The 21,156-nt window shown below is 46.7% G+C and overlaps 2 protein-coding genes across 2 annotated transcripts in view; one reads left to right on the top strand and one right to left on the bottom strand.

The window, feature by feature from the left end:
• Positions 1 to 1,476: 1,476 nt before the first annotated feature.
• On the bottom strand, positions 1,477 to 10,285 carry TIMM22 (translocase of inner mitochondrial membrane 22). Its single transcript, XM_034406770.3, has 4 exons — positions 10,039 to 10,285; positions 8,595 to 8,791; positions 4,560 to 4,632; positions 1,477 to 1,900 (listed from the first exon to the last, which is right to left on the bottom strand). Exons 1-4 carry the CDS (start codon positions 10,283 to 10,285, stop codon positions 1,824 to 1,826), a joined length of 594 nt encoding a protein of 197 aa, XP_034262661.2. The 3' UTR covers positions 1,477 to 1,823.
• The window catches only part of SPECC1 (sperm antigen with calponin homology and coiled-coil domains 1), a 172,511-nt gene continuing 161,249 nt past the window's right edge, over positions 9,895 to 21,156 (top strand). The window contains exon 1 of the mRNA XM_087890321.1: positions 9,895 to 10,696. The gene's annotated coding sequence lies outside the window, so the exon portion shown is untranslated. The remainder of the gene's footprint in view (positions 10,697 to 21,156) is intronic.

Below are 21,156 nucleotides of genomic sequence, written 5' to 3'. Positions count from 1 at the left end.
GAAGAAGCTTCTGGGATGAGAAGCGAAACGTCTGCAAAGAAACCTCAGAAAGTCCAGTTGACTCTTGAAAAAAAATAAATAAAATAAAAGCACCTTTGGAACAGATGCCCTTTGCTGCTTCTCCAGCGGTGTCCCTTCCTTCCTTTGGTAACGGGGCGCATCGCGAGGTACGGAAGAAAAAATGAGAATTAAGGTGATTCTGGTCTGTCTCCGCATCTATTTTAAGGCACACGTCCCTATTTAGCAGCTGCCAGAAAGACTCCCTTCCACTACCATCCCCTCTGCAGGCACGGCACACTGTTTTCCGTTATCCTGAAAGAGTGGTTTGTTGTGATTTCTACACACGCACACGCACGTACACTGCCTGCTCCATGTGTTGCTTATATAAAGGCATTATATAATACAATTGCATAACAGGTGTGACAGATTTTAGGGGAGTGCCAGTCCCCTCATTTAAACCTGCCCGCCCTTCCTGGGTTGTGTCTTATTTAGCAGAAAAAAAACAAACAAACAATTGCTCCCTCTTTCAGGGAGATATTCCGACATGCGGGGCTGCTAGAATCCCTGGTTGAATGAGTGCGTCCTAAATGAGCCGTTGCAGATCACTAGAGTTATTGCTACAAGATGGGATAAAAGAAACTTCAAATTAAAAATTCAAAGAGAGAAGCAAATCTGGAATTAAGGACAAAGTTTCCTAACAGTGAGGACAATTAATCAGTGGAACAGCTGGCCACCAGAAGTTGTGGGTGCTTCATCACTGGAGGTTTTTAAGAAGAGATTGGACAGTCCTTTGTCTGGAATGGTATAGGGTCTCCTGCTTGAGCAGGGGGTTGGACTAGAAGACCTCCAAGGTCCCTTCCAACTGTTATTCTATTATTCTATGGGAGGGAGGGAGGGAGGGAGAGAGAGAGAGAGAAGGAGGGAGGAAGGGAGAGAGGGAGGAAGGCAATAGTTGAAACTAATCAAGGAGAGAAGCAACCTAGAACTAAGGAGAAATTTAATCCAACAGTGAGGACAATTAACCAGTGGAACAGCCTGCCACCAGAGGTTGTGGCTGCTTCATCATTGGAGGTCACAATAGAATGGAATGGAATGGAATAGACTAGAATAACGGAGTTGGAAGGGACTTCGGAGATCTTCTAGCCCAACCCCCTGCTTAAAGAGACTGGACAGTCATCTGTCTGAAATGATGTAGGGCCGGGGTCACCAACCTTTCGGACCTCAGGGACCACTAAAGTCATCATTTTAAATCCCACGGACCACTAATATGGATTTTTTTAAAAAAAGTTAAATAGTATTTATCTTTTTAAACTCTGTGAACAACTGCCTTTGCTTTAGCGACGGAAACGTTGGACTCAATTGTGGTCGTTAAGTCGAGGACCGCCTGGAGAGGCTGCTGGCTTTTAGATTAGAGTCTCCTAGCTGTGGCGTCTGATTTTAAGCCACGAGCTGCTGAACAATTACAACGCTGAAAACTTTGAAAAAAACTGTTCCCGTTTTATTAGCAGACGACCACGGGGGAAAAAAAAATCCAGTGTTTGTCTTCTTGTCCAAACACGTAGCAGCAAAATTCCGATTTTCTTTTGGTATTAAATGCTGATAAAACACCTTAGCAGCTCCGTTTCCAGATCCGAGCAGGAGATCTCAAGAGCTTACAAAGGGCTCCTCCGTGGTTCTTTTCCTACCCGTTTGGGATTCTCATCCGGCTGGGTTAACGTTCAGAAACCCCACCTCGGGGTGGGGTGGGGGGGCTCGAGAGGCCCACTGGGCCTGCTGTCCTCCACAGCGGCCGTCAGAAAGTCCTTGCTGGTGGGCCCCAGCTGCTACCGTAAGTAGTAGTCGATCACTGCGGAGAAAGCGGCAAAGCCCCCGCAACCGAGGACCCCAGCTTTGAGGCCAGCTGCAAGGAAAGGAAGAGCAGTCGATCGTTCATTTATGATTTATTGGTTCAATTTACAGGTAGTCCTCGCTTAGCGACCATTCAAAGTTACAACGGACCTACTGACGAGGCAGTTTAGACGTTCCAATGACTTTCCCCCTCCCCGGGGGCACTTAGCAACCAGCCCACCTTTATGGCTGTTTGCAGTATCCCACGGTGCGTATAACCAATAATGGACTTGTTTAGCGACCATGTTCACATAACAGCTGCCATGTTCTTTTAATGACGGCAGCATTTATTTAATGACTTTATTTATTTATTTATTTTTATATGCTGCCCTTCTCCGGAGACTCAGGGCGACTTACAATGCGCTAAGCAATAGCCTTCATCCTTTTGTATATTTATACAAAGTCAGCTTATTGCCCCCACAATCCGGGTCCTCATTTTACCCACCTTAGAAAGGATGGAAGGCTGAGTCGACCTTGAGCCTGGTGAGATTCGAACTCGCAGTAATTGCAGGCAGCTGGATGTTAAATGCTGCCTTAAGAGGCATTAGCCTCCTACGCCACTCAGGCTCCTCTATTACAACTATAGGCTGTAAAATTGGGCGTACTCACGTGGTGACCTGCTTAATGACTGGCAGAATTTACAACCATGATTCTGGGCTCAATTAGGGTCGTTAAGTCGAGGACTAGCTGTATAAAGCCACCCATCTCATTTTTAGGTGACTCTAGGCTGCTTACAGTAAAATACATAATATGAAATGAAAATAAAACGTAGCAGCCAAGCACGATCTAATCCAGTGTTTCTCAACCTTGGAAGCTTGAAGATGGGTGGACTTCAACTCCCAGAATCCCCCAGCCAGCGCTGCTGGCTGGGGGATTCTGGGAGTTGAAGTCCACCCATCTTCAAGCTTCCAAGGTTGAGAAACACTGATCTAACCAATCATTCACACAGTGCGGGGATGAGTTCTATCTCATAGCTGGGTCCCAGGCTCAGGGATAGAACCAAGTTTCAAGCCCTCATGAAAGGCCAACCTTGCTGGCTGGGGAATTCTGGGAGTTGAAGTCCACCCATCTTCAAGCATGTTCTTTGGAGTTGAAGTCCACCCGTCTTCAATTTGCCAAGATTGAGAAACCCTGGGCTAGATTCATGCATCACAGTCCATCCACGGTTTATGCTTAATTTCTTGGTCCATCCACAATTTAGAAACCCCACTATGGAAGGATACCCCCAGCAGAACTGGTAGCAACAGCTCCGAAGACTCCAAACAGGCTCGGAAACTGCCCGTGGCTCTCCCCAAAAACGCTTTCCCAAAAGGCAACTGAAGTTGGGTTTTTTTTTTCCCCTTGAAAACGTTTCGCTTCTCATCCAAGAAACAACTTCGGTTGAGTTCAGTTCAGTAGAACCGAAGAAGCTTCTTGGATGAGAAGCAAAACACTTTCAAGGGGAAAAAAAAAAGAAAGCAAGAGAGTCCACTTGGCTTTTTGGTAAAATACCTTCGGGACAAACATGACCTAGAGCCGTGATGGCGAACCTATGGCACGCGGAGCCATATTAGTGGGCACACCAGCTCAGCTCTGGGGCGCATGTGCTCGCCAGCCAGCTGATTTTCGGGCCTTCTGGGCCCACCTGAAGTAGGGAAACAGGCTGTTTCCTGCCTCTGGAGGGCCTGAGGGGGGTGGGGAAGGCCCGTTTTTCTTTCTTACCTGGCTCCAGATCCTCTCTGTGTATCTGGGAAGGGCGAAAACAGCCTTTCCCACTCCCTTGGAGGCCCTACGGAGGCTGAAAGGGCCCATTTCCCGACTCCTGGCGGGACAGGAAGTGACGTTCTTTCCAGTCCCCAGCCTCCAGAGACTCCTAGAGAGGCTCCTAGAGATTCCTAGAGAGGCTTCTAGATACTCCTAGAGAGGTTCTGGAGGCTGGGGACAGCAAAAAATGTCACTTCCTGTCCCACCGAGAGTTGGGAAATGGGCCCTTTCAGCCTCCGTAGGGCCTCCAAAGGAGTGGGAAAGGCTGTTTTCGCCCTTCCCAGATACACAGAGAGGATCTGGAACCAGGTAAGAAAGAAAAACGGGCCTACCAGGCCATCATGTGCCAGGAGCGGGGGGGGTGGGGTGGGGTGGGGTTGCATGCGCATGTGCGTGGGCACCTGCGCGCGTGACCCTCCCCCGCCCCCCCTCTCCTGGCACGCGATGGCAAAAAGGTTAGCCATCACTGACCTAGAGGATTGCGAATCTCCATAGACATCTCCACCCCCCACAAATTTAAATCAATCCAGTTCAACCTAAAGAGCTTACTCGGAGTGCCGTTCAATACGCTTAGGGGACATTAGAGCTTGGGATTTGAAAAAGGAAATCTCTCTGCTGGCCCAGCTCCTTTTAAAAAATGAAATAACTAAAGATTTCCACTGCCAACAAGGCACTCGCCTTGTTTGAACCCTGTGTAATATTACACTTTCTTCCACCTTGGCATCCTTGGGAGACACGTGAGCTGCGCATCTCAGAAACGGTGGCACGCTGCCCACGTTCTGGCAAGCTGATCCCTCTGCTTCTGCCAGCAGCAGCCGTGGCTGTGTGCCAAAAACGCAGCTTCCTCGTACAGGAATGCCTGGGCCCCCATCCCACCGTGGAATGTGGCCCAGGAAACCTCTCCAAATTGCTCGGAAGGCAGCACTCACCTCTGAAACCGATGGCCCCTCCGGTGATGCATCCGCTGGCGACGCTGTTCTTCCAGTCGGATTTGCCTCGGTACTAGGGAAGCGAGAAAAGAGGCGGTCAAGAGGCCGTCACCCGCGTTTTTAACGTCCCTTTGGGCTGCTTTCTCCACTTGCAGAATAGAATAGAAAAACAGAGTTGGAAGGGACCTTGGAGGTCTTCTAGTCCAACCCCCTGCTCAGGCAGGAAACCCTATACTACTTCAAACAGATGGTTGTCCAACATCTTCTTTAAAACCTCCAGTGTTGGAGCAGCCACAACTTCTGGTGGCCAGCTGTTCCACTGGCTAATTGTCCTCACTGTTTGGAAGTTTCTCCTTAGTTCTAAGTTGCTTCTCTCCTTGATTAGTTTCCATCCATTGCTTCTTGTCCTGCATTTTGGTGCTTTGGAGAATAGCTTGACTCCCTCTTCTTTGGGGCAGCCCCTCAAATACTGGAATGCTGCTATCATGTCCCCCCCAATCCTTCTTTTCATCAGACATACCCAGTTCCAGCAACCGTTCATTGTATGTTTTAGCCTCCAGTCCCCTAATCATCCTGGTTGCTCTTCTCTGCACTCTTTCCAGAGTCTCCACATCTTTTTTACATCGTGGCGACCAAAACTGGATGCATTATTCCAAGTGTGGCCTTACCAAGGCCTTATAAAGTGGTATTAATTCCCCACTGATCTTGATTGAATCCCTCTGTTAATGCAACCTAGAACTGCATTGGCTTTTTTGGCAGCTGTAGCTCCCACCTTGCTCCAACCTGCCATTTATTTTAATTATTAAATTAATTTGCCACCCCATCACGCCACACCTCTGAGGGGTTCTCCAGAGATGCCACGATGCTTCCCGTGGAAATGGAGGGGAGGTAAGGATTAGATGGGACTATTGACTTACAATAGTTCGTTTAGTGACTGTTCAAAGTTACAATGGCACTGAAAAAAGTGACTTAGGACTCCTTTGCACACTTAACGACCGTTGCAGCATCCCCGGGATCAAAATTTAGACACTTGGCAAATGACTCGTATTTGTGACGGTCACAGTGTCCTGGGCTCCCCTTTTGTGACCTTCTGACGAACAAAGTCAACAGGGAAGCCAGATTCACTTAACAACCGTGTTTACTAACCTGACAATTGCAGCAATTCACTTAACAACTGTGGCAAGAAAGGTTGTAAAATGGAGGGCAAGGCTCACCTGACAAGCGTCTGGATTAGCAATGGAAATCTGGGAACTAACTGTGGTCGTAGGTCAAGGACTACCTGTAGCTTTTTATTGCTGTTCGCCTTACAAACATAAATTTCTCGGCGTAAAGCAACTACTTGCATAACTCAAGGTCTCTCTAAAAGGATGCAAATGCTTGTCTGCAAGGAGTATCAATCCTTCCCTTCCCCACCATCCAGTCAGAAGCTGAAGAAGCTTCTTGGATGAGAAGTGAAATGTCTTCAAAGAAAAAACAACAACAGAAAGTCCAGTTGCTTGAAAAAAAGCACCTTTGGGACAACTGTGACCTGGATGACTGAGAATCTCCATAGACGTATCTGCATAAGTATTAGATATACTCTTGTGAATTTATATTTATTCATTTATTAAATTTATGTGATGCGCATCTCGCTGCCTGAGGTGACTAGAGAGGGTCTGCCTTCACCCTCTTCTTATTTATTTTCCAAGCTCGGCTGTCTCCTGCAACTCTGGACTGCAGTCCACCACAAATTTATGCTGATAACATAAAAACAATCCGTGAAAAAAAAAAGATAATGAGGTATGGGATCTTGGGCACCGCCGGCTACGCCTGTCTCTGCGTCCCTGTTGAAGCAACCCCAGAGTCTGAATTTTGAAAAGACTGGCGACTGAGATGCTCTTTGAAGCCCGCAGTTCCCAAGTATATGATATTTTAATGACTGCGTTTGCTTAAATCACTCTCAGAAACCGCACATATGTTTCTTATATTTAAATAAAAAGAACATTAATGCCTTACGGATCCTCCCTATCTTCTAAGCTCGAAGAAAAGTCAGACGGTGCTAGAGAAGAGCTCTAAAAACAGGATGTGGGCAGCTCTGGTTACAAGGACGCAGAAGGACGGAGACTGTCACCCTTCCTCCTCTTGTTATTAAGGGAACCAAAACAAGAACATAGAACATAAGGCTGGAAGGAACCTTGGAGGTCTTCTAGTCCAACCCCCTGCTCATGTTAGGAGACTTTATACCCTCCTGGTCAAATGGTTGTCTAGTCTATTCTTGACAACCTCCAGAGATGGAGCACCCACAACTCCAGGAGGCAAGCTGTTCCATTAATTAATTGTTCTCAGCCAGGAAATTTCTCTTTAATTATTAGGCTAAGGTAAAGGTTCCCTTTGGACATATGTGCCAGTCGTTCCTGATTTAAGGGGGCGGTGCTCATCTCCGTTTCAAAACTGAAGAGCCAGTGTTGTCCAAAGACGTCTCCGTGGTCATGTGGCCGGCATGACTCAATGCCAAAGGCGCACGGAACGCTGTTCCCTTCCCACCAAAGGTGGTCCCTATTTTTCTACTTGCATTTTTTTACCTGCTTTTGAACTGCTAGGTTGGCAGAAGCTAGGAAAGTAATGGGAGCTCACCCCGTTATGTGGCATGAGGGATTCGAACCGCTGAACTGCCGGCCTTTCGATCGACAAGCTCAGCGTCTTAGCCACTGAGCCACCGCGTCCCCCAGTTCACCCATTGCTTCTTGTCCTGCTCTCTGGCCCCTAAAGTACTGGAAGATCTTTGTTATTGTTCATCATGCTAAATCATGCCTGACTCCTCATGACCCTATGGAGCACAGCACAGCACAACATCCCACCCCCCCTCTAGAGTTTGCCCAAATTCACATCCATTGCGTTGACGACACTATCTAATCATCTCATCCTCTGCCGTCCCTTTCCCCTTTTGTCTTCCATCTCTCCCAACATCAGGACTCCTCCAAGGAGTCCTCTCTTCTCATTTGGTGGTCAAAGTATTTGAGCTTCAGTTTCAGAGAAGACTGCTCTCATGTCTACCCTAATTCTTCTCTTCATTAGGCTAGACCAGGGGTGTCAAACACAAGGCCCGGAGGCCGGATCCGGCCTGGAGGGATGCTCTGGAAACAGCGAAGGACTGGCCCGCAGTGCCTCTGCCAGAGAAAATAGAGCTTGCTGGAGGCCATCACAGCCGAAAACGGAGCTTGGGAGCCCTTGTTACTGGTAGAGTGCTCGGGCCACCACAGGCACCCCTGATATGAGTGATGTCGAGTTGGCCACGCCAACTCTGGCCATGCCCACCCCGACCCCAAGATCATAACCCTGATGCAGCCCTCAGTGAAATCGAGTTTGACACCTCTGGGCTAGACATACCTATGAAGGCAAATATACGTGGTCCCAGGATAATGTTGCAGGATTCAATCTGAATCGGTCAGCCGGACCAGAGGTTTATTCTTTTAAGTTTCTGGACTCGTGGAGGAGCCCATCTCCAGGGATCTTCTCTCTCTCTCTGGAAAGTGTGCACTGGGCTGTTCTATCCTCTTCCGAGAACATGAATGAGCAGTCAGACAAGGAAAATCGAACTGATTAGTAGCCTCACATTGCAATGAATGTGCATTCCATTTCGCACCTACTATGATTGTTGGCTGAGCAGGGACAAAAATAGCCAGAGGAATGATTTTAGCCTTAGTCAAAGGAGTGCTGATTTACCACCAGCTTACCACCTTTCTTATGAGCTGTGAGCACAGCAGCACAAGGAAACATTGATGATTTAACAGCTGCCGTCATGATCCCAATTAACACTAAAAGCAACAGACAAGCAGGCACCACATAAATACTATGCATAGAATAGCCCAGCGCAGACATTTTGGAGAGTGAAAAGTTTCCTGAGGATGGGATCCAGTATGAGTCTGAAAGCTTGGAAGAATAAACCTCTGGTTCGTATAAATAAACCTCCTAGCTCTCTCTCCCTCAACCGTTCATCACACGATATAGCCCCCAGACCCTTTTCTCAATCAAGATCAAAACAAGGAAGTTACTCACAGATTCCACCAGGCATTCAGTGCAGGAGAACATGGCACCCACGATGGCAAAGTTTTTGGCGTACGACATGCCCCGTTGCCCCATATCTTTCAAGACCTCTCTGGCTGTCGGCGTGCGGTAGGGATCCTTAGGGTCAAATCCCACGTTGGTGTCGATGCCAGCGGTGAACACGCCAAAGGCTCCCCCCAGGACGAAACCTGCCAGATCAGAATGAATGAATGAATGAATGAATTTACTGATTGATTGATTGGTTTGATTTATATGCCGCCCTTCTCCGGAGACTCAGGGCGGCTTACAATGCGTTAAGCAATAGCCTTCATACTTTTGCAAAGAGGTCAGTCAAGGGCACATCGCCCAAGATCTAAATGATGGTTGTATCTCTGGAGAATCCTGCAAATGGGGCGTCAAAACAGCTTACTTATATGCCATCTCCATTGTACAAGGTTCTCATATACAGGTAGTCCTTGACTTATAACCACAATTTGAGCCCAACATTTCTGTTGCTAAGCAAGACAGTTGTTCTGTGAGTTTTGCCGCTTTTTAAGACCTTTCTTGCCATAGTTAAGTGAATCACTGCAGGTGTTAAGTGAATAACTTGGTCATTAAGTGAATCTGGCTTTGCCCATTCATTTTGCTTGGAGATGGGGAATTCTAGTTCCCGCCTTAGGCATTAAAGCTGGCTGGGTGACTTTGAGCCAATCACCAGGAGACAGTGAGTTCTAGTTCCCGCCTTAAGCATGAAAGCTAGCTGGGTGATTTTGAGCCAATCACCAGGAGACGGTGAGTTCTAGTTCCCGCCTTAGGAACGAAAGGTGGCTGAGTGATTTTGTGCCAATTCCTCTCTGTCTTTCAGCCCAGCCCACCTCACAAGGCTGTTGTTGTAGGGAAAACTGGAGGACCAAGCAGTATTCCCTGCGTTGAGTTATTCATAACAACAATTAAAGTGGGTTAACACAGAAGGCCCCATGTCTAAATTTCATAAATGTGTTAAAATCAATGAAATTAAAATTAAAACTGAGAGCATATGCACCAAGGACAAATTCCTTGTGTGTCCAATCACACTTGGCCAATAAAAAATTCTATTCTATAGAAATAATATTTCTATTTTGAGAAGGGTGGCCGATAATTAAATTAAGAAACGAAAATAAATAATTCAAAATACGTTTTCTAGCAAACCTATCCTCCTCCTCCCAGGGGTCGAGGAGCTACCTCACCCATCATCCTCGCCCACTCCCTCATCCCTGAGGCGGGACTGGCACAATTAGAGCTGCAATTCCCGCCACGGCCGCCAGGGGGCAACATAGAAACGCAGGAAGTCCCTCTCTGTCGCCCCCTAGCGGCCGCCTGGAATATCACAGCCTCGGAAGCGATGGAACTTGTAGTCCTCGCGACTCCAGAGCAAGTGAAACCGGCCTTCCAGGCTCCCTGAGGAAAGAAAACCCACCGCCGACACAGGCCAGCGCCGCCTTGAAGCCGCAGCTCTCCATGGCGCGCTCGACCATCTTCTGCTCGGGGCTCTTGACGGGCGCCGGGAAGCCCCCGAGGACGCCCGGCGGGAAATCCGGCCTCGGGCCTCGCTTTTCTCCCACCAGGTACTCCAGCAAGAGGCTGTACTGTAGCGTCGAGGCCGCTTCCGTCGCCCTGCCGGCTTCATCGGGCTTCTTCGGGGCTCTGGGGAAGGCCGCCGCCATTTGCGCTTCTTTTTTTTCCCCTCACAACTCGAAGACTACAGCTCCCGTCATGCCGTTCGCCGCTCGCCCCGGCTTTCCCAATGGGGGGAAACACCGCGGAGCCTCATGGGAAATATAGTCCAATCACCGTAGAGGAAAAAAATCCATTCGTTTGCTTTTTGTAATTCGAGTGCGCAAGCGCGCTTCTTTAGCCAATCCCGCTGCTTGCTTTCAACCGGACTACCATTCCCGGCGTGCCTTTCAAAGGTTGGTGGCCCAATTCGCGCTCCACGGGCAGATGGGACGTGTAGTTTTGGTGGGCTCGGGGAAGTCTTGGACCTGCGCGAGGTGGCCCCCTACCGGACCCGTTGCAAAGGGAAGAATTGCAGAAGGACTGAGCATCTTTTAAAAGGACAGGTGAAAAGGCTCCAGGTAAGAAGGGGTTTTTTTTTTTTTTGGAAGGTGAAAGAGGCACCGGGGTTGGGAGGGGGGTGGAATTTTGCCCTGGGGGAGGTGCTAATAATAATTCTAGAAAATAATTGCGGTGGATGATGCATTCTGCAAAAATGGTTTCTATTTATAGCATCAGTGCATGTAGTTAATGCACATCCATTTGAGAAATGAATATTTGCTTGCACATCTTCAAGCATCCCACAGCTCCATCTTTTATTCCTATTTGTAGTGCGCCTTCTGGATATGTGGTATTTTGCAAAAAAAATAAAACACCAAGGATTTTCGAGAGAAAAAGACTTATGTTAAAAAAACATAAGAAAATCCCTTTTAGAGGAAAGGATGGGGTGTGGAATAATAGAGCATTGAGGCCTAACAAAGCAAGTTAGGGAAAATCGACTTTGGCTTAGAGAGAGCAGATATGGAGGCGTGTAGTCATTGCTTGCTGCTGTTATTTTCTCAATTTCCCAATTTAGCTTACAGCCATGGGATTCCCTATAATCTCCATCCATCTACTGACCAGATCCAAATTAAATTAGCAAAATTAGCCAAGGTTGGCTACATGCTGCCATCTAGCTGGAAAAAGCAAAATAGCAAACTTAAATTATTGTATTTTGATTACCCATATATTAATAAAAGTATATCAGTATGTAATATTGTTCCTAGGTTGCTATGCTATCTAATCTATAATAGGTCAGAGGGTCTACATTCACCTGGTTACTCATGTTCTGGATTTAGTTCACCGAAATTCCAACTAATAAAAAGACCCAGGACACATATCCACCAATTCCCATGTTCAAGCTAACCATTTTAGAATGTTATGTGAACATTCTAGCTAGAACATTTTAGTATTCCAGCACTATGTAAATTTAATTAAGAGAGGGAGGGAGGGAGGGAGGGAGGGAGGGAAGGAAGGAAGGAAGGAAGGAAGGAAGGAAGGAAGGAAGGAAGGAAGGAAAGAAAGAAAGATGGAGAGAGGAATGGAGGGAGGGAGGGAGGGAAGAAGGAAAGAAGAATTAAGAGGAAGGAAGAATGGAGAGGAAGGAAGGAAAGAAGAATGGAGAGAAGGAAGAAAGGAAAGAAGGATGTAGAGGAAGGGAGGAAGGAAGAAAGGAAAAGGAAGGAAGGATGGAGAGACAAATGGAGGGAGGGAGGGAGGGAGGGGAAAGAGGGAGGAAGGAAGGAAGGAAGGGTTGGAGAGAGGGAGGAAGGAAGGAAGAGGAAGGAAGGAAGAATGGAGAGGAAGAAAAGAAAGAAAAATGGAGAGGAAGATGAAAGGAAAGAAGGAAGGAAAAATGGAGAGGAAGGAAGGAAGGAAAGAAGGAAGATGGGATTGGAAAGAGATGGAGGAAGGAAGAATGAAGGAAGAATGAAGAGGAGGAAGAAAGGAAAGGATGGAGAGAGGAATGAAGGGAGGGAAGGAGGAAGGAAGAGGAAAGAAAGAAAGAAGGAAAGAAAGGAAAAGGAAGGAAGGATGGAGAGAGACAAATGGAGGGAGGGAGGGAGGGAGGGAGGGGAAAGAGGGAGGAAGGAAGGAAGGAAGGGTTGGAGAGAGGGAGGAAGGAAGGAAGAATGGAGAGGAAGGAAGAATGGAGAGGAAGGAAAGAAAGAAAAATGGAGAGGAAGATGAAAGGAAAGAAGGAAGGAAAAATGGAGAGGAAGGAAGGAAGGAAAGAAGGAAGACGGGATTGGAAAGAGATGGAGGAAGGAAGAATGAAGGAAGAATGGAGAGGAGGAAGAAAGGAAAGGATGGAGAGGAATGAAGGGAGGGAGGGAGGGAGGAAGGAAGAGGAAAGAAAGAAAGAAGGAAAGGAAGGAACAAAAAGGAAGGAAGGATGGAGAGAGACAGATGTAGGGAGGGAGGAAGGAAGGGGAAGGAGGGAGGGAGGGAGGAAAGAAGGGAGGGAGGAAGGAAAGAAGGGAGGAAGGAAGGAAAGAAGGGAGGAAGGAGGGAAGGAGATAAATGGAGGGAGGGGAGGGAGGAAAGAAGGAAGGAAGGAAAGAAGGGAGGAAGGAGGGAAGGAGATAAATGAAGGGAGGGAGGAAGGAAGGAAGGAAGGAAGGCTGACTACAGGATACTTCACAGGAGCAAAACGGCTGGATCCAAAAGAGGGGCTGCCTTTGGGTCTGTTACTTTTTTGGGTGTGGGGAGATCTCAACCGCATAAGCCCAACTAAAGCAAAAACAAAAGCTGAGCTCTGAACTTGGTTCCGACCTTCCTCACTGAACTGCCTAACCGCCTGGGCTCCGTCCCCATTGTCCAAGGAACACAGAAGTGGGGCAGTTTTGCAGGGGCAAAAAGCATGACGGCAGACAACAAACCCCCCCCCCCACACACACACACACAGAGCTTTGCAGCACACAAAACTCAGCAGAATTTCTCACAGAAGGGGGGACATTTTTTCTCTACTCTACTTCCTTATAGCACTGATGATGTTACCTACTTGGGTCATGAAACGTCTGCCAAAAAAACAGCCAATTTCAGAGGAACCCACAGTGCTCCTCCTCCTCCTCCTCCTCTCCACAAACTCCATTTCCCTTCTAGCCCTGATGACATTACCGAGTTGGGTCATGAAACGTCTGCAAGAAAGCCACTAAGCTCAGAGAGCACCAAGGCCCTCAGAATTCTTCAATACTTGGCCATGCAGAGAAAGCTCTCTTCCACCTCTCCATTTTGTCTCCAGGGATTTCCTGTTGGTCTTCCATCCAATTAACTAATCAGGTCCAACCCTGATTTGTTTTGCAAGATCAGGCCCTGTTGAAGGCACTCCTCTCTGCAGTCCCCCCCCACCCACTCCTCTGCCTGACTGCAGCAAGGGTCTGTCTGTACAACGATGACAATAATTGTATTTGCAGTCCTCTTTTACAACGCTCAAGTGCATTACCAAGTGGTCTCCCATCCACTTAGCCTAGTTTAACCCAGCTGGCTTTTTTCAGGATCATGCCACAGTCATGCCTGGAGAACTTTGCAAGGAAAGCTTGCAGACCTCTTTAACGGGGCAGGCTTTTGGGGGGAGAGAGGACAGGCAGCTAATGGAGAGGGCACTGAGGACTAGAATATTGAGAAGGATGGTAGCCCCGTAAGCGGGAGAGCTCTGGGCAGAGAAGGTGGAACATGCAGGGAGATCAAATGGCAGGAAGATGACGGAGAAAAAGCCAGAGGAAGGGTTTGAGGCTAGGGAACAAATAGTTTCAGCGAAGCTAAACGCAGATTCTCCCTCTCTTTTGGCAATTGGACCCACAATCTGGAAGTCAGTAGGCATCGATCACAAGGAGCCTTTATTCTTGCCATCACCATGGGGACACGGAGTATTTCAGGGAGGAAGGAAAACCACGGCCCTTGGCCACGAGGCGGTAGGAAACACCCGGAGTTCTTGGGCGATATGAGTTCGGATCCTGACGGAACAGGGCTGTCTCCTTTCTTTCTTTCTTTCTTTCTTTCTTTCTTTCTTTCTTTCTTTCTTTCTTTCTTTCTTTCTTTCTTTCTTTCTTTCTTTCCTTTCTTTCTTTTCTTTCTTTCTTTCTTTCTGTCTTTCTTCCTTCCTTCTGAATTTTTATTTTATTTCCAAGATTAAAATAAAATGTTCTTTCTTGCTTTCTCTCTCTCTCTGATTCTTTTTTCTTTCTTTCTTTCTCTCTCTCACTTTCTTTCTCTTTCTTTCTTTCTCTGATATGAATTTTATTTATTTCCAAGGCTAAAACACAACGTTCCTTCTTTTCTTTCTTTCTTTTTTCTTTCTTTCTTTCTTTCTTTCTTTCTTTCTTTCTTTCTTTCTTTCTTTCTTTCTTTCTGTCTTTCTTTCTTTCTTTCTTTCCTTTCTTTCTTTTCTTTCTTTCTTTCTTTCTGTCTTTCTTCCTTCTGAATTTTTATTTTATTTCCAAGATTAAAATAAAATGTTCTTTCTTGCTTTCTCTCTCTCTCTGATTCTTTTTTCTTTCTTTCTTTCTCTCTCTCACTTTCTTTCTCTTTCTTTCTTTCTCTGATATGAATTTTATTTATTTCCAAGGCTAAAACACAACGTTCCTTCTTTTCTTTCTTTCTTTCTTTTTTCTTTCTTTCTTTCTTTCTTTCTTTCTTTTCGTCTTTCTTCCTTCCTTCCTTCCTTCCTTCTGAATTTTTATTTTATTTCCAAGATTAAAATAAAATGTTCTTTCTTGCTTTCTCTCTGACTTTCTTTCTTTCTTTCTTTCTCTTTCTCACTTTCTTTCTTTCTCTTTCTTTCTTTCTCTGATATGAATTTTATTTATTTCCAAGGCTAAAACACAATGTTCCTTCTTTTCTTTCTTTCTTTCTTTTTTCTTTCTTTCTTCTTTCTTTCTTTCTTTTTTCTCTCTCTCTCTGTTTCTTTTTCTTTCATTTTCTGTTATGAATTTTATCTATTTCCAAGGTTAAAATTCATTCATTCTTTCTTTCCTTCCTTCCTTTTCTTCTCTGATAGGAATTTTTATTTATTTCCAAAGTTAAAATACAATGTTCTTTCTTTCTCTCCTCCCCCTCTCCTTCTCTCTCTCCCTTTCTTTTTTCTTTCTTTCTCTGATATGATTTTTTTTATTTCCAAGGTTAAAGTTCTTTCTTTCTTTCTTTCTTTCTTTCTTTCTTTCTTTCTTTCTTTCCCTCCCTCCCTCCCTCCCTCCCTCCCTCCCTCCTTCCTTCCTTCCTTTTCTTCTCTGGTATGAATTTTTACTTATTTCCAAAGTTAAAATACAACATTCTTTCTTTCTCCCTCTCCCTCCATCTCTCTCTCTCTCCCTGTTTCTTTTTTCTTTCTCTGATATGAATTTTATTTATTTCCAAGGTTAAAATTCTTTTTCTTTCTTTCTTTCTTTCTTGCTTTCCCTCCCTCTGTCCCTCCCTCCTGCCTGCCTCCCTCCCTCCCTCCCTTCCTTCCTTCCTTCCTTCCTTCTCTGGTATGAATTTTTATTTATTTTCAAAATTAAAATACAACATTCTTTCTTTCTCCCTCTCTCTCCTCCCTCTTCAATCCATCCATCCCTCTCTCTCCCTCTCTCTCCCCTTATATATCCCCCCCCCTTTACTCGGATTGGTAACTAGTGTGGGTTGATCCAGCACGACAGCAGCGTGCATAAAACAGTCATCATCTCAGACAATTATTTTTTAAGAATACTCTGCCATTCCCAACCCTCCCTCACATCGAAGGGGTAGTAGGTGATTCGAGGTGAAGCCCTCCTCCTCCTCCTCCTCCTCCTCTTCCAATGCTCTGCCAGGCAATGCAGCCAGGAGCTTCCCATTCGCAGGTCTCTTAAGAGCAAAATGTGGAATTAAATGCCCTCTCGGCCTTGAGGGCAAAATGTGCCTTCTCTTATTTTGTAATTTACCAGTGGCTGAGTTTCTGCTCCTGACATTAAACAGCCCAGGAGGACAGTTTGCTCTCCGCTGCTCATTCCCACAAAGTTCCTGCAAGACTAGAGGCTCCTTTTTAATTACAGGTAGTCCTCGACTTACAACAGTTCGTTTAGTGACCGTTTCAGAGTTACAACGGCACTGGGGGAAAAAGTGACGTAGGACCGTTTTCCACGCTTACGACCGCTGCAGAATCCCCGTGAGTCACGTGATCAAAATCCAGGCACTTTGCAACCAGCTCCTATTTATGACGGTCACAGTGTCTCCCGGGGGGGGGGGGGGGAGGGGTGTCACGTGATCCTCTTTTTGCGACGTTCTGATGAGCAAAGTTAATAGGGGGGACGGATTCACTTAACGACCGTGCCGTTAATAACTACAGCGATTCACTTAACAACTGCGGTAAAAAGGTCGTAAAATGGAGCAAAACTCATTTAATAACTGTCTTGCTTAGCCATGGAAATTTTGGGCTCGGTTGTGGTCATACGTCAAGGACTACCGGTATGGGAGGCCTGGGGAATTCCTGCTCTTCAGAGATCTGCTGGCTAAAAGGCCTTAATAAAATAGAACTGAAATTGAGATTATTCTTTAGATGGCCATCTCTTATTTTGCTTCGACCTAATTCAAGGCGCAAAGCAGTTTTTCTGAAATTTCATGGCACGTTCTTTAATATCACTCTAGAAAGCCTTAGTAAGGCCACACTTGGAATACGGGATCCAGTTTTGGTCGCCACGATGTTGAGACTCTGGAAAGAGTGCAGAGAAGAGCAACCAGGATGATGAGGGGACTGGAGGCTAAAAGATAGGATGAACGGTTGCAGGAACTGGGCATGGCTGGTCTAGTGAAGAGAAGGACCAGGGGAGACAGGAGAGCATCTTCCAATATTTGAGGGGCTGTCCCAGAGAGGAGGAAGGGGGTCAAGCTATTCTCCAAGGCACCCGAAGGCCAGAGAAGGAACAATGGATGGAAACTGACCAAGGAGAGATTCAACCTGGAAATAAAGAGGAATTTTCTGACAGTGAGAACAGTCGACCCATGGAACAGAAGTTGCCTTTGGAAGTTGTGGGAGCTTCATTTATTTATTTATTTATTTATTTTTATTTGATTCATATGCCGCCCTTCTCCGGAGACTCAGGACGGCTTACAATGCGTTAAGCAATAGCCTTCATACTTTTGTATATTTATACAAAGTCAGCTTATTGCCCCCACAAACTGGGTCCTCATTTAACCTACCTTAGAAAGGATGGAAGGCTGAGTCAACCTTGAGCCTGGGGAGATTCGAACCTGCAGAAATTGCAGGCAGCTGTGTTAATTACAGGGTGCATTAAACCACTGTACTACCAAGGCTCCTGGAGGCTTTGAAGAAGAGACTGGACTGCCATCGGTCAGGAATGGTGTAGGGTCCCCTGCTTGGGCGGAGGGTTGGACTAGATGACCTACAAGATCCATTCCAACTCTGTGCTTCTAAAGATTGCAAACTTGAGCCAAGCTTTTTAGAAGTCTGTAAATCACTTCTCTCCTCAAAATAGCTCTTTAAGAGAACCGCAGTTAAAATGCTTCCAAAATCCTGGATGCTTTTTTGATCTTCGAAGCAAAAGAATAAATACAGGTAGTTCTTAACTTACAAACACAATGGAGCTGAAGACTCCATTGTTACTAAGCAAGGCAGTCATTAAGTGAGTTTTGCCCCATTCCACGACCTACCTTGCCACAGTTGTTAAGTGAATCGCCGCAGTTGTTCAGTTAGTGACGCGGTCGTGAAGTGAATCCGGCTTCCCCGTCGACTTCGCTTTACAGATGGCCACGAAAGGGGATCACGTAACCCCGGAGACACTGCAACTGTCATAAGTACATGCCAGTTGCCAAGCTTCTTAATTTTGATCACGTGACCACGGAGAATGCTGCGATGGATCTATGTGTGAAAAACGGTCGTAGGTCGCTTTTTCCGGTGCCGTCGTAACTTCGAACGGTCACTAAACGGACGGTTGTAGGTCGAGGAGGCGTCCCTGTAATGCACTGGGAGGATTTCCACGGGATCAGAAAGATCAAAGAGGAAGAGGGTAGGATGGAGATGGCTACGTTTTGGATGCCACGTGAGGGAAGCAACGCCTTGGTGTAGCCTCCGTGTAGCCTCGGTGTAGCCTAGTTGTAGAGAGGGGTCACGCCAGGATTCGGCTCTAGGAACGTGGCTTGGCTGCTCCGTAGATACAACAGGAAGGAGAGATTCGTCTTCTCTAAAGTGCACCATAATTACGATCCCGTCTTCGGTCCAAGATTCCCTTTGCGGCTTTCTTTCTTTTTTTCCTTTTAAGTCCCTGCAATTAAAGCCTCGGAGGAGGAATGGGGACGTCCAGCTGCCCGGCCTCTTTTGATCCCCTTTCCGATGGACACGTGTCACGCGACTCCCAACACCGCTTTATTCATTTTATTTATTTTTTGGATTTCTATACCGCCCTACTCCCAAAGGACTCAGGGTGGTGAACAGCCACAGAATAAAACACATAAATACAAAAAATTTAAAATAGAATAAAAACGAATTAAATAATTCGGCTGAAACAAATTTAAAATACCCCATAATTTAAAAACAAATTAAAATTTACTTTTAAAAGGGGAGTAGATTTAGGCCAGGCCAGCTTGATGAAATAAGAGTGTCTTGAGCGCGCGACGGAAGGTGCGCAGATCCGGGATCCTCCGTATCTCCGGGGGGAGTTCGTTCCAGATCGTAGGTGCCCCCACAGAGAAGGCTCTCCTCCTAGGGGCCGCCAGTCGACATTGTTTGGCCAACGGCACCCGGAGGAGCCCCTCTCTTTGGGAGCGTACTGGCCGGTGGGAGGCTATTGGTGGTAGCAGGCGGTCCCGTAGATAACCAGGTCCTAAGCCATGGAGTGCTTTAAAGGTGATAACCAAAATCTTGAAGCGCACCCGGAAGACCACCGGGAGCCAGTGCAGCTCACGCAGGAGAGGTGTTACATGGGAACTCCACGTCGCTCCCATAACCACCCGCGCGGCCGCACTCTGCGCCAGTTGGAGCCTCCGAGTGCACCTCAAGGGGAGCCCCATGTAGAGAGCATTACAATAGTCCAGACGGGAGGTGATGAGGGCATGAGTGACTGTGCGTAGGGAGTCCCGATCTAGAAAGGGACGCAACTGGCGGATCAGGCGAACCTGATGAAAAATCCTCTGCTTGTTTCGCTTCTCACCGAGCGGGGCGTGGCTGGGCAGGGATGAGTGTCTTTGTAGTAGCTTCCCTCTCTCTTCGGTATGGGGAAGAAAAAAAATGCAAAAACAGGAATGGGCTTTTTCTATACCTAGAGCAGGAATTCTGGGCTACTTCATTAAGATGTCCGGACTTCGACTCCCAGAATTCCCCAGCCACTCAGAATTCTGGGAGTTGAAGTCCTGACATTTTCAAGTGGCCAACACTGACCGAACAGGATTATCGGGCCACCGAAATTGAGTGTAGACACTCCCCAGAATACAGACACTCAACTTACAATCATTTGTTTAGTGTTCCCTAGTTGGGTCATGAAACATCTGCAAGAAAACAGCCAATCTCAGAGACTACCAAGGAGGACCCCACAATTCTCCTCCTCCTCCTCCTCTCTGTAAACCCCTCTGCATTCCACCAGTGATGATGTTATTTAGTAGGGTTATGAAACGTCTGCAAGAAAACAACCCAGCTCAGGGAACACCAAGGAGCCCACAGTCCTCCTCCTCCTCCTAAATGAATGGTTCTAAGTCAAGGACTATGTGTAAGATGAATAAAATATAATTTAAATCAGACATCTAGCTAACTAGCCACTTCACGGCATCCAATGAAATTTTGTTAGCCAGGAAAGCTGTTACCAGGAGCAGGGAACCATGGCCCTTTTAGGAATTGGGGACTTCCACTCCCAGAATTCCCCAGCCGGCATGCTTTAAGATGGGTGGACTTCAACATGCAGACTAGGAAATTCTGGGAGTTGAAGCCTCCCAAATCTGCAAAGACAGAGTCAGAAAATAGCCCGAATCTGCAAGGACGGAGTCAGGAAATAGCCCGAATCTGCAAGGATGGAGTCAGAAAATAGCCTAAATCTGCAAGGACGGAGTCAGAAAATACCCCGAATCTGCAAGGACGGAATCAGAAAATAGCCCAAATCTGCAAGGACAGAGTCAGAAAATAGCCTGAATCTGCAAGGACGGAGTCAGGAAATAGCCCGAATCTGTAAGGATGGAGTCAGAAAATAGCCCGAATCTGCAAGGACGGAGTCAGGAAATAGCCCGAATCTGCAAGGACGGAGTCAGAAAATAGCCTAAATCTGCAAGGACGGAGTCAGAAAATACCCCGAATCTGCAAGGACGGAATCAGAAAATAGCCCAAATCTGCAAGGACAGAGTCAGAAAATAGCCTGAATCTGCAAGGACGGAGTCAGGAAATAGCCCGAATCTGTAAGGATGGAGTCAGAAAATAGCCCGAATCTGCAAGGACGGAGTCAGGAAATAGCCCGAATCTGCAAGGATGGAGTCAGAAAATAGCCTAAATCTGCAAGGACGGAGTCAGAAAATACCCCGAATCTGCAAGGACGGAATCAGAAAATAGCCCAAATCTGCAAGGACAGAGTCAGAAAATAGCCTGAATCTGCAAGGACGGAGTCAGGAAATAGCCCGAATCTGTAAGGATGGAGTCAGAAAATAGCCCGAATCTGCAAGGACGGAGTCAGGAAATAGCCCGAATCTGCAAGGACGGAGTCACAAAGGCCAAGGCTCAGAATGAACTAAGACCTGCCCAAGAATTCCTACCTCTCAGGGAGCGGGTTGGACTAGAAGACCTCCAAGTTTCCTTCCAGCCTTATGATTCCTATAAATTCCTTCTGCTTCTTTGCAAGTTGTCTTTCGGGGCGAGTCAGAAGGCCTAGAATGGGAAAACGGGAGCGACGAATTAGGGCTCCGACTGTGCCGATTCTGGAAGGGGAAAGGAAAAAGGCGCAAGAATGGCTGGCTCGGGAATTCTGGGAGTTGTAGTCCACAAGTCATAAAAGGGCCATAGTCCCCCACCCCCAGGTGTTACCAAGAACCTTTTTGATATTTCCATTGTCCTGGAGCA

Source organism: Pantherophis guttatus, chromosome 1, assembly GCF_059756535.1.
Source record: "Pantherophis guttatus breed Tessera chromosome 1, ASM5975653v1, whole genome shotgun sequence".
In the NCBI taxonomy this organism is placed as follows: domain Eukaryota; kingdom Metazoa; phylum Chordata; class Lepidosauria; order Squamata; family Colubridae; genus Pantherophis; species Pantherophis guttatus.
This window is presented reverse-complemented; position numbering and strand designations above follow the sequence as displayed.